Genomic DNA, 12152 nt, shown 5'->3' with positions numbered 1-12152 from the left:
TTTTTGCTCGGTGACGCCAGGCAGTCTGGGCCACTTGTTGAGAAGTGTTTGCTGTCCGCACCACTTCCGTGTGAACCTGTGTCCCTGTTGCTAGGTGATGCCTTGCAATGTGCGTATGCTGTAGAGTGTGATTCGGGTGACGTTGGGATGACGTAGTTGACCACCTCCTTAATTTGACTTCCTGTGACTTCACACTGTACCACCAGACCATGATTCCCTCCTGACAAGCCTGGATGGAGGATGGCCTGCTGAGAGTCCAGCGTTCTGCTTTTTTCTCCTGGCTTTGTTTGGTAGGTGGCTGTGCTTTGGGCCAGGTCTGTCACTGTTATTTCTTCTTGGCATGGCTCACTTTAGCTCCTCATCACTAGTATTTGAATCCAGGTGCAGGTGCAGGTGTAGGTTTGTTATTAATTTAATAAGTCCATAACTGGACATTTCCATCTCCAGGCATCTCCCTTCTAAATACCGCCCCTTCTGCTGCAGGAATCCCTCCCTATACATTCCACCCGCATCAACCTTCCAAATGGTGTGATGGTGTTCTGAATACACAGCAAACTTCCACATTTGAGTCATAGCTAATTCTGGTCCTAATGTAGTATGGAACTATATATATATATGTGAACTAAAAGTAATGTCATCCTGATGGCATGATTGTAATCATTGAAAGCTGTAGCGGGTAACAGGCGCTTAGGGTACAGAAGGAGGTGGTTGTTAAGCTCACCTGGTCTCTGCAGGGACGTTGGGGCACGGTTGGAGCCCTCCCTGGATTCGGCTCCCCTGGATCGGTTCTCTCCCCCAGCTGCTGCCAAGTACACTGCTCTGGATGCTGGTACTGCACCTGCGAGAACAGGAGAGGCAATGAGAAGGGTATGGAGTTATCGTGACTCACCACTGACCTTTTGTGCCAAAATGAGGTGAGTAAGTGTTTACCCATATAGGCTCACCTGATATATTGTTAGGGCGAGCTCTCCGTCCTGCTTCTCATCAGCAGGGGCGCTTCAAGATGACCCAGTTGCTTCACTGGTCCATGGATGTGGCGGCCCAGGCCGGCTGTGACCGAACCACTTTGAAGGTAGGAGTTTTTAGTGATGATTATTGTTCTTATTAGTTATTAATGTCTTGTCACATGATTTAAGTTTGTATCCTTAATAATGTCTCTTTCTCCCTTATAGATGCTGGAGGCCCAGCGGAGCCGCTGTACCAGTGGAGGGCCCAAAGTGTTCCCAAGAAGATAAGTTGGAGTCTTAAGGTAAGCGCTAGATGAAATGGCGCGCGATCTTAGCAAATGTCCTTATTAAGTTTCTAACCTTATTTGTTCTTTTCCTCCTGCAGGTGTAGTCTGGCGGCGCTTGGAGAAGGGTTGCGGTGCATGGCCCTGTCGGCGGGTGAAGGACACCTGCATCTGTGAGGAAGCTGACCGTGTAGAACTCCAGAATTAGTATCTGAGCTGCGGATCAGGTAAGTCGCGCTGCCGGTAGTTGTATTCCAAGAACCAGGTAAGTGCTCTCTGGTCGATCGCGGATGGAGTCACTGCAAGCAGGTAAGAGACGCTTCAGCAATGATTCTGCTGGTTCTGATGGAGAAAACAGAAAACAGGTAAATTTCGCCTACGCGATGGTTTTGCTGGATCAACAGGTAAGATGCTTCTCTGCGATGGTTTTGCTGGAAAACAGGTAAGATGCTTCTCCGTGATGGTTTTGCTGTAAAGCGGGTAAAATGCTTCTGCGTGATGGTTTTGCTGGAAAACAAGTAAAATGCTTCTCAGGCGGCGGTGAGCGTTACGCTGCTTGAGCAGAATAACGCGGAGCGTTGACCTGCGGGCGGGGCAGGCTTTAATAGCCTGGTCCCGGCCACGCCCCCCTTGCTCTGCTAGATGGTTCCACCCTGCCACTCCCAGATGATGCTGCACGTGCAGCTTCATGTACTCCTATGGCCACGTCCGGCCCAGATGCACGTGGAGGCTTAATATGAGATGGAATAACACGTGCCCAAGGAAAAAAGTGTGCAGAGAACACTTTCTTATGAGCCTGGCGCCAAAGGCGCCAGAACTGAGTCCAACTGGACCCTTTAGGGGGTGTGAACTGTGGTTCCTGCCCAGTGGCCATGACAGTGGTGTGGATTTTAAGAAAGGAGGACAGGGTGAAGTTAGGAAGTGAAGGTGGCGCATAATTCGGAGACGGTGGGAACATCAGTAGGTGGGGAAGAGAAGAACATTCTATTATGTACATGAGATAGGAAGGTTCTGAGAGACCAGATTGTGGCACTAGGCAGGACAAGATGGTTGGAAGAGTGGGTAAGAGAGACAAGTGGAGAAGCATCTGGAGGGGTATATTGTGAAAAGACCTCAAGAGATGTCTCTACAGTTCTTCCTGCCGGTTACTCTTGCTGATAAATAGGGACAGTGAGCCTTTAGGTAAGGGGTCTAGATAACCTGTGAGTAGATGGTCAGAAGAGATTTTTGGGAAATCCTAAAGACCACAACTCTCAAAGAAATGAGAATGGGTGATGGAAAGAACAGTAAGAATTGGCAAGGATATTGAAGAGGCTGGGAGGGTAGAGCGTCTGGGGTGGGGAGGGAGGGCGTAGTGGTAGTGTTTGCAGAGCAAAGAGAGCTTGTTAAGGTCAATGAGAAGGCCTAGCCTGATATTTTTGTATTTTTAGGAAACTCTCCTTTCTAATTCCACTCTTTCCAACTGCTTTGACTGGATGTCCGTGGTGGATGACCGTCTCCTCAGTGCTCCCTTCCTCCTTGTAGTTATTATTTCCAACATCCTCCTACTCACATCACCGCCTTTCTTTTCTCGTTCATGGCTTATATTTGGACTTGGTCACGTCGGATGGATGGCAGTATTCATAGTAAAAGTTGGATTGGTTGTGTTGTTAAGATTCCAGGCTTTCTGATGTGTGCTTCACTCCACCCTCAGCCTTGTGGAGATGTGGGCTGAGTGTAAGGCTGGCCACCATCTTGGATCCACCTTTTTGTACTCTGGGCAGTGGGATTGTTTCTCCTGAGCTATCCTGAGTGCCACATGTAGCAGTGCTCCTTGGTGGAATGAAATACATACAGCTTAGTGTGTGGTACCTTGTGGCTGTGGCAGTAGTGTCCGTATCAAGTTGGTGAATGCACAGTTTGGCGTTTCTTTTGAACTAGTGTTCTCATGCGCATATTTTATATGTAAGTTCATTGTTGTTGGTAGAGACTTCTCTGCACTCTTGGCTCCTGAGGCTGGAAGAGTTCCCTCGTGTCTCTGTGGCACATGGAGATCTAATTTAGATTAAAAGGTTTATTTTGCAGTGCTGCAGCTCCTGGCAGCCGTTCCTCACTCCTCTTGTCCCAGCTTCCTTTTCCCCTCCTCCCTCCCACCCACCACGCTACCATTGAATTGCAGGCCCTTTCTTAGGCCACCTTGCTAGGCAACTGATGCCGTGCAAGCCCCCTGCAGCGAAGGCCCAAAAGCAAAGGGAAGCTCCTTCAGAAGTAGCTCCAGATGGTGTCTGCCGGTATCAGCCAGGGAAGCAAGAAGCCTGCAGCCGTCAACCTCCTTCAACTGCTAAAGTAAGTGTGGTTGGTCGGGGGTTAGCAATCACTGCACCCCACTAAACTGACCCACCCCTGTAATTACTATTATCACACTACCCATAAGCATCTCAGTGAACTCTATTGTTTAGCCATCTCTCACAATTCTCTAGGAAACTCACACTATGCTTTTTGCATTGCTGTTGTGTTCAAAACTAGGCCTTTTCCCTCTTCCGGGAGGGTTGATTCTGGGTGTTTCTCACAGTGCGCATATTCAACCTAAATGCCTTTTGATCTGCTCTGTCTCTGCACACCATACTATTGATTACTGTTGGGGCTATTGATTGGTGCTGGAGCCACTGGGATCCCCACCCCCAAGCCCCCTGTCTGTTGATGTCTGTTGTCCCCCCCCGACTTCCGTCTATGCTGTTCCTGCGTTCCCCTGTGGTGTGTTACCTGCTTGTGCCTCCTTCTGTGGGAACCCCTCCCCCTCCAGTGTTTCCTGTGTTGCACAGCCCTGGGCTGTGCTTCCTTTCCTCCCTCACTCTCCCCTCCTCACACCCTCTATGGTGCTCTCAATCTCTCCAATCATCTGAAACTGCTATTCTATCTCCTATCCTGTCCCTCTCAATACGTCTGGAAGTAAAAGGTTCAAGCGACATATCCTGGTCTCCAACTCAGGCCTTCCTATCGCTGATACCTACATCATTGCTTCCTCCAGACATACTCTCACAACATTCTCTTTGTCGTTCCCTCTCCAGACCTATGGACCACTCATATTGTCTCTGTTCTCGCTCCTTTCTCCTCCTCTCCCAATAATGGTGGCACCCAGTGGGAGGTCCTCTTGGCCCCCTTTCAATCCTCCAAGACCATCATCAATGTCTATCTAAATGGTACCGTCATGTTCCAGGGCTCTCAGCCCAATCTCCTTCTTCTTGATAGATGTTTCCCGCATCTTATCAACTTCTTCCCTTCTCCTGACACTCCTTCTAACATCTCTCTGGCTCCTCTGCTACCTCCTTCCTCCTCCACTGCCTCTCTTGCACCCACCGTCTCCTCCGATCTGGCCCCTATGCCACCTCAGTCTACTGCCTCTGCCCACTCTTGGGCCTTTTTACCGCCTCTGCTGAGTGTCCCTCATTCCTGTACCCCACCCCGGAAGTCTTTCAAATGTGGCAACCTTCTCCACGTAGCTATTCTCGCTCGGCTGTCTAACACTCTTCTGACATCTGCCATCTCCTCGAAGACCTTGACCTGGATGTCCTCGCTCTCACCGAGACATGGTTCACAGTCAGCTCAGTCACAAGTTTTCACACTCTCCTCCCAGAGGGCTACAAGATCCTGTCTGAGTCCAGAACCAACTGGCCCGGAGGTGGAGTGGCTCTGATCTTTCCGAAGTGGGTCCCTGCTTCTGTCATTTCTATGCAGGCCTATTGCTCCTTTGAATGCCTAGTCTGCAGGCTCTCTAATTCTCCTGGCCTCTCTCTGACTGTGGCCACCATCTACAGGCCACCTGGCCATGTCACCCTTTTTCTCTCAGAATGGGCTGACCTCTTTTCTCTCCTTGCCTCAACCTCTCATCTCCTCCTCCTCGGTCACCTCAACATCCACCTGGATGTTTCTAATCCCTTCTCTGGGCTCTTATGCAACCTTTGTGATTCTCTCTCCCTTTCCATTCTACCCTCTGGTCCGACTCAATTTGCCGAACACACCTTGGATTTCTCATCTCCTCAGACATCCCCCTCTCTAACCCTATCACCACTCCTCTCTCTTGGACTGACCACTTTCTGCTCTCCTCTCACGCGAAACCTATTGCTCCTCAAGCAAAGCCTACCCCAACACTGCCACCTTCCTTCTCGGTCATTCAGCCCATGAAGCTAGTGACACTGGACGACATTGCCTCTACTTTCTCTGCTCCTCCTACTCCTGCGGCTGACTCACACTCTGACACAGCCCTCTCTAACCTGCATCTTTCTATCTGCAATATTCTGGCCAGCCTTGCCCCTGTCATGTGAATCCGTCTGAAGCCTACCTCCAAGTGCAACACTTGGTACGACTCCAACCTCGCTGCCCTGAAACACAAGTGCATGGTAGCTGCTCCAAAGGCAATACAGGCTCTCTGTACTCTCCAAGAAGAGGGTCTATAACCAAGCCCGCGTTTCTGCAGCCTCTAAAAACATGGCCAAACTCTTTAAAATCTGCAAGGAACTGGCAATCCTACTGCAGTCTCCACCTCTCCTGTTTCCTCCCAGGCTTTCTGTACGGTTATGGCCGATCATTTCACCTCTAAAACTCGAGACATCCTGTCCTCGCTTTCCTCTTCCTCTTCCTCTCCCTCTCTCAGGCCTCCTTTGGCTTCCTCTCCCTTTCTTCTTCCTGTTTTCCTCCTTCCCTCTGACACCTGACGATGTCTCTAGACAAGTCCAATCTATGAAAGTGTTGTCCAAACAGGTGCTCCCCTGCTTTACCAGAACCATAAAGGAACACATTGCCACGCTCGCTCCAGCCTTGGCCGATTTCTGCAATCACTCTTTCGCTACTTTATCTTTCCCCTCTCTCCTTCAGCCCTCCCTTATGCACCACCTCCTAAAAAAGCCTTCTGATGATCCTACATATCCAGAAAACGATTGCTCTATTTCTATCAACCCTTTCCTGGGCAAACTCCTGGAAAAGCTGGCCATCTCCCAGCTTAATCTCCACACTGAATCTGTTGGTTGTCTCCATGACCATTAGTCTGGCTTCAGAACAGCCAGTGGCATGGAAACTGCTCTCCTGAAAACCTGTGAAGATCTGCTCTGTAATCTCGACTCCAGCTCTCCCTCTGTCCTCATCCTCCTTGACCTCTGCTTTCGACATAGTCAATCACCCCACCCTGATCAACCGACTCTGCGTGAACCTGGGCATCACGGACCAGGCCCTGGCATGGCTGACATCTGTCCTCCTGGACCGTCCCTCCCAGGTGCAACTTGTGTCCTTTCTCTCCACCACCTCTCTCTCCACATGTAGTGTCCCCCAGGGCTCTATCCTCTCACCCTGGCTCTACAATGTCTATCTGGCCCTTTTGGCCAACCTGATCTCCACCTTCTCTTCTAACTTTCAGTGTTATGCAGATGACACTCGGCTCTCTTTAAGACTTCCCTCAGCCTCCTCTCCTCCCTTGCTCATTCCTGACTGTCTATCCACGATTCAGTATTGGTGCACCGCCAACGATCTTTGCCTTAATGTCAGTAAGACTGAGATCCTTCTCATTGGGACCCCTGCTCTCGCTTTCCCTCTCACTCTGGCCGCCCTCCTTTGGCCCTCTACCCTCGCCTTCCTGTGAGGCAAAAAACCTTGTTGTCATCTTCAACGCCACTCTCTCCTTCTCACATCACAGACCTTGCCAAAAAGGCCCACTTCCAGCTGCACCTCCTCAGAGGTATTCGACCTTTTATTACTTTCCCCCAGAAGCTCACTGTCTCCAGAGCCCTGGTTCTCTCCAGACTAGAAAATGCAACAGCCTCTTTCTTAATCTGCCCACCTCTACTCTTCTGCCCATGCAACTAATCCAGAACAGGACTGCAAGACTTATCCTTGGCCTCAAGACCAGGGACCTTATCTCTCCAGCCCGAAAATCTCTCCACTGACTCCTGGTGGCTGCAAGGATCAAGTTTAAGACCCTCTGCATCATCCACAAGGCTTCCTGGGGCTGGGGGCCTGCACTATATCCAACGATCTCTTCAGAAATACCTTCCTTCTAGAGCCCTTTGCTCAGCTACCTCCAACTCTGAGGGTTAGACGCTTCTCTAGGCAGGGAGTAGGAGGTAGTTCTCTCTCCTCTTCACGTGCATCCCTCTGGAACGGCCTCCCTGCCCCTCTCAGACTTGTCGGACCACATGAAGTTCCAGAAGCAGCTCAAGACCCTTGTTTTCTCTTCTACCTTCTCTCTCTCGCTCTCTTGCTAACTTACCGGGCTGCTGCACCTACTGGTTGCTTGGTTCCGTCAGAGTCTCTCTGAGTACCAGGCTCCTCCACAACCAGTTTTCCTTTGCACTGCCTCCTGGCCTACCACACACTTAGGGGCTGTAACTGTAACCCTCTAAAGCCCCCCTACCTCCTTAAACCTACCCAGAGCTGCTCTGCCCTGGCTGCACTTACTCAGAGGCATGCTGCCCTGATCGCACATCCCTCCTATCCTCTCCCTTGCACTTCCCCCTGCACTTCTCATTGTCGCATTTGCATGATGCGAATGACACAAGGCCTAGTAGGATCTTTTGTCTTGTCCTCCCTATGTCTTACCTCCCTTTTCTTGTAGCGCCTATAAACACTTGTGTACAGGCGCGTTATCAATGCCATATCATATCACTCATCTATTACACAAGGTGGATGTTTCTTAACAGTAAATGGCAAAATATTTGTACAAACCTGGCACAGGTTCTCAGTGCTTTGTTTCTGGCATAAGGGGTTTGAAGTAAATGGTGAGGCAATGTGACAGACCCCTGGCAGACATATGGTGCATGGTGGGGTGAGCCAGTGGCAGGGGAATTTCACAACAGGATCCCCTGAATCTAATATTGTATAGATGTTAGTGGGCTATGGTCCTTAGGGCCACACCACCCTGAGAGCCAGGTAGGGAGGGGATTCGTCACACGGCCATAATTTAAAAAAAAATACATTTTTAAACGCATTTTGAGAACCCTGAATGACAGTCACTAATAAACCATGGATAATGTATTTTATTTATTTGCATGTGTACAAGAAACATTGTTTTCTTTAATGTTGCCAAGCTTTCCCCCTTAATAGTGTTATCACAGGAAAATAAAACATCTGTATAGGTATATCACTGTAATGAGTATTGTGTTTTGTCGGACTTCATTCTTGAACATGAGCAGAACATAGTGATGTGTGATCATTAATGAAAGGGATGGCTGAGTGCCCCCTATATGGGAGGTATATGTTTATACATGTTTATAAAAGAGTGTCACTCCATGACGCTGAATTGTTCACTAGCTAATGTGCAAATATTCTCCCAGGCTGAGAGCACCAAAGCTGCCTGATGCGACATCAGACATTGGACACCACCAGTTCACCTACGCAGTGATGCCTCATGCTGGTGAGTTTTGTGGACTATGCATGGTTTGTGGGTGTTTTTTTGTTGGAGAGAGAGAAGCAAAAACAGAGGTCAGTTTTTTATTGATGTGCATAAGCTATGTGGAGCAATGGGATATCTGTCAATAAGGGACAATGTCTCTATCAATAAAATGTTCTTTCCCATTTTAAGGTACTATGTTTTGCTGGTATTGGCAGTGTGGGGGGATTTTAGAAGCAGCACTGTGTGGGAGTTCTGAGAGCAGTCAGCCTAATCAATGAGCAGGGGCTTTTCACACATAGGGCCTCATTACAAGTTTGGTGGTATCTCAGCGATAAATCCGCCACCAAACAGAATTACTGTTACCATCACTTGGTCTGGCGATAATTCCACCGGATTACAAGTTGTGGTAGACGGTGTTAGTCCCCATTAATTGGAGTCCTAGGGATTTCAGCGGTATTACCGCTGGTGGTAATTCTGCCAGTTTGCCTGGATTTGGGTTGTGAGGTGGAGGAATTACCTCTAGCTTCTTGGTGGACGTTTTTCCTCCACCTTACCCCCACACCCGTAGTTGGGCGGTGCGGTAATGCAGCAGTATATGGTATTAGCGCAGATTATTTACTGCACTGCCCATAATGAGGCCCATAGTCTTGCCCAAGTCCCTCTAGGTAGTGTAGCTGATTAGTACCGTATTGTTTGGAGAAGAGGTTTGATATGTAGGTAGTGCTAACAACAGTTAGTCAAGTAATAGTGATCCACACATGAGTATACAAATACACTGTTTAGTATGATTTAACAGACATGCAGGTCAGCATTATGGATACTAACCACTACAAAACACGTATTTACATTTCTGAGGCTTGTGGAGCTGCTTAGAATCACATGCTTTGCATAGGCTGACATCTAGTGGCAGCTGCAGAGTATTGCACATGAGGTTTTCGAAGTTCGAAAAGGGACGTTGACAGGGCGTGTTTGTAACTCTATCCTAGTGTGACGTCGACTTTAGTTTAGTTTAGTTTTGTTTAGTTTATTATTTGATAATGCGCACCAAACCCGAGGGTAGCCGGGTGCAGCAGGTACAAGGTTACTTAAGCTTAGGTTACATACATAGGATGAAAATCAAACCAATACAATACATACAAGTCAGTACAAGCAGTTGGAGTGAAGAGCTAGCATATTACAGTATTACAAGAATGTACAAGGTAAGAAGGGAGAAAGCAGCATCAGCCTTGTCTTAGACTAGGGTACAAGGGTATCATAGCTGTAGGGTGCCGCGTGAGTTAATTGTCGTTGGACCAGAGCCAGTTTTTTACCTTCCATCTGAAGTTAGAGTAGGGTAGGCTAGCTCTCAGTGCAGTGGGCAGTGCGTTCCAGGCCTGGGCAGCTCTGACAGGGAAGCTTGCTCCACCCGCTTTAGATCGTCTAAATCTAGGCGTTTCGAGCAAGAAGTGGTTGGTAGCCCTAGTGTGGTGGCTAGAGGTTTTTCTGGTCTGTCTAGCCGAAATATAAGGGGTGCTGCGTGGTTGAGCCCTTTGAGGGTGAGCGACAGTGTCTTGAGCAGGATTCTGTCGCTGATTTTAAGCCAGTGGTGGTCTTTTCTGATGTTGGAAATGTGTGCTCTACGGGGTATGTCAAGGGCTGCTCTGAGAGCGTTATTTTGAAGGATTTGCATTTTATTTATAATGGATTTGTTGGCACCTGCATAGAGGGCGTTGCAATAGTCCAGCTTGGACATTACTAATGCGTTGGCTAGCAAGATGCAGTTGGTTTTAGAGAGGTAAGGTCTACAGGTCCTGATTAATTTACAGGTGTACGCTGTGGAGGATGCCAGGGTGTTAACTTGTTTGTTTAGGGATAGGCTAGAATCGAGGTAGAAGCCTAGAGTTTTTACCTCAGTAGCCACCTTAATTGTGTTACCATCTATGTTGAAATTGCGATAGTTGGGACTCAGTTTTTTTAGGTTGGAGTCGGAGCCCAGGATCAATAACTCAGTTTTGTCGTCATTTAGGCAGAGGCCGTGGGAGGCCATCCATGCCTGAATGAGGAGGTAAATTTTGTTTACTAAAGCTGTGTCTTCGACAAAGTTGCCTGATAGTGGTATGAGGATCTGCGTATCGTCCGCATAATTAGTGTAAGTTACCCCTAATCTGTCAAGTTTGTCGAAGAGAGGCTTAGTAAAGATATTATACATTGTCGGGGAGACACATGAGCCTTGTGGGACACCACAAGTGATCTGGATTGGGTCCGCTGCCGCTACAGGGGAGAATACTCTCATCGTCCGGTTAGCTAGGAAGGATTGTATCCATGCTATAGCTTCACTTGAGAAATGGGCGGCCGACGCTAAGTGGTTGCATAATACTGCATGATCCACCAGGTCAAAAGCAGCTGATAGGTCAGGGAGGAGGAGCATAGCTGTACTACCTTTATCCTTCAACTCGTCGATTTGTGACTTGAGGTCGATAAGGGCCGTTTCAGTACCGTGCAGAGGTCTGAAGCCAGATTGCCGTGAGCCTAATAGTTGGTGTGTCTCCAAATAATTTTGGATTTGGAGGTAGGCTACTCTGTCTATAATTTTAAGGAGAAATGGGACTGTAGTAATGGGCCTGTAGTTAGTGGGGATTGCTGGGTCAAGTGTCTGTTTTTTGAGTAAGGGCAGTACCCAGGATTCTTTAAGGTTAGTAGGTACCGTATTCGTATTGAAGGAGGCGTTGATAAGTTTCGAGATAACAGGTGCTAGATCTCTGGCTGCATCCTTGAGGATTTGCGCAGGGCAGCTGTCGCCTTGGCAGTTGGACGGTTTAAGGGAGAGAATGACCTTTTCAGTTTCTAATATAGAAATATTAGTAAACCTGAAGGGTTTACCGTTGCTTTGGGTGGATGTGCTGGGTATCTCTTTCAATGGGGTGGTATGAGTTCCGCTAGGGATCAGGGACGCTTTTTTCTTAGCAATTTTCGATTGAAGGGTAGTGATTTTATTTGCTAAGGCGTTTTGGATGCTAGTGCACCAAGATTTGTCCTTGGGGACATTGTCTGTAGGGGCTATTGGGTTTTCCAGTTCCCGGAGAATGGTGAAGAGCTCTTTGGAGTTCGAGTTGGCTTTATTGATTCTATCATTGAATGATTCTTTTTTAGTTTGGATTATGTCCTTCTTGTATTTTTTGGCAAAGTTGGCAAGTGTAGTTTTGTTGTCAGCAGAGGGAGTGTGCCTCCAAATATCTTGGATTTTGCGTATTTGGATACGCATTTCTTTGAGGTGGGGGGTGAACCAGGAGTTAAGGTGGGTTTCACGTTTACTTTTATGGAATTTTATAGGGGAAATCAGGTCTAGGGCTTTGGCCATGGAGTTGTTAAATGATTCAACTAACTCGCTAGGGTTGGGTTCATTGGAGCTGTTTGTGAGATCTGGTAGGAGAAGTGGGAGTAGTTTTTCAGCTGTGATTTCTTTTTTGCTTCTCGTTGGCAAGGGGGGTGCTATTTTATTCTTGTTAGGTTTGGGAGGATCGATGCTGGCTGTAAAGCATATCGGATAGTGGTCTGTCCATATTTGAGGTAAGACACCAGAGATGG

At 48.1% G+C, this 12152-nt stretch overlaps 1 protein-coding gene across 2 annotated transcripts in view; it reads left to right on the top strand.

The window, feature by feature from the left end:
• MAN2C1 (mannosidase alpha class 2C member 1) overlaps positions 1-12152 on the top strand; it is a 932858-nt gene that overhangs the window by 860406 nt on the left and 60300 nt on the right. For both annotated transcript variants that reach the window (XM_069624549.1, XM_069624550.1), the window contains exon 23: positions 8530-8609. In XM_069624549.1, coding sequence (XP_069480650.1) covers positions 8530-8609 — 80 coding nt within the window. The remainder of the gene's footprint in view (positions 1-8529; positions 8610-12152) is intronic.

Source organism: Ambystoma mexicanum, chromosome 11 (genome assembly GCF_040938575.1).
Source record: "Ambystoma mexicanum isolate Mex_15411 chromosome 11, UKY_AmexF1_1, whole genome shotgun sequence".
Taxonomy (NCBI): Eukaryota; Metazoa; Chordata; class Amphibia; order Caudata; family Ambystomatidae; genus Ambystoma; species Ambystoma mexicanum.
The sequence above is the reverse complement of the archived record's forward strand: the minus strand, read 5'-3'. Positions and strand labels throughout refer to the sequence as shown.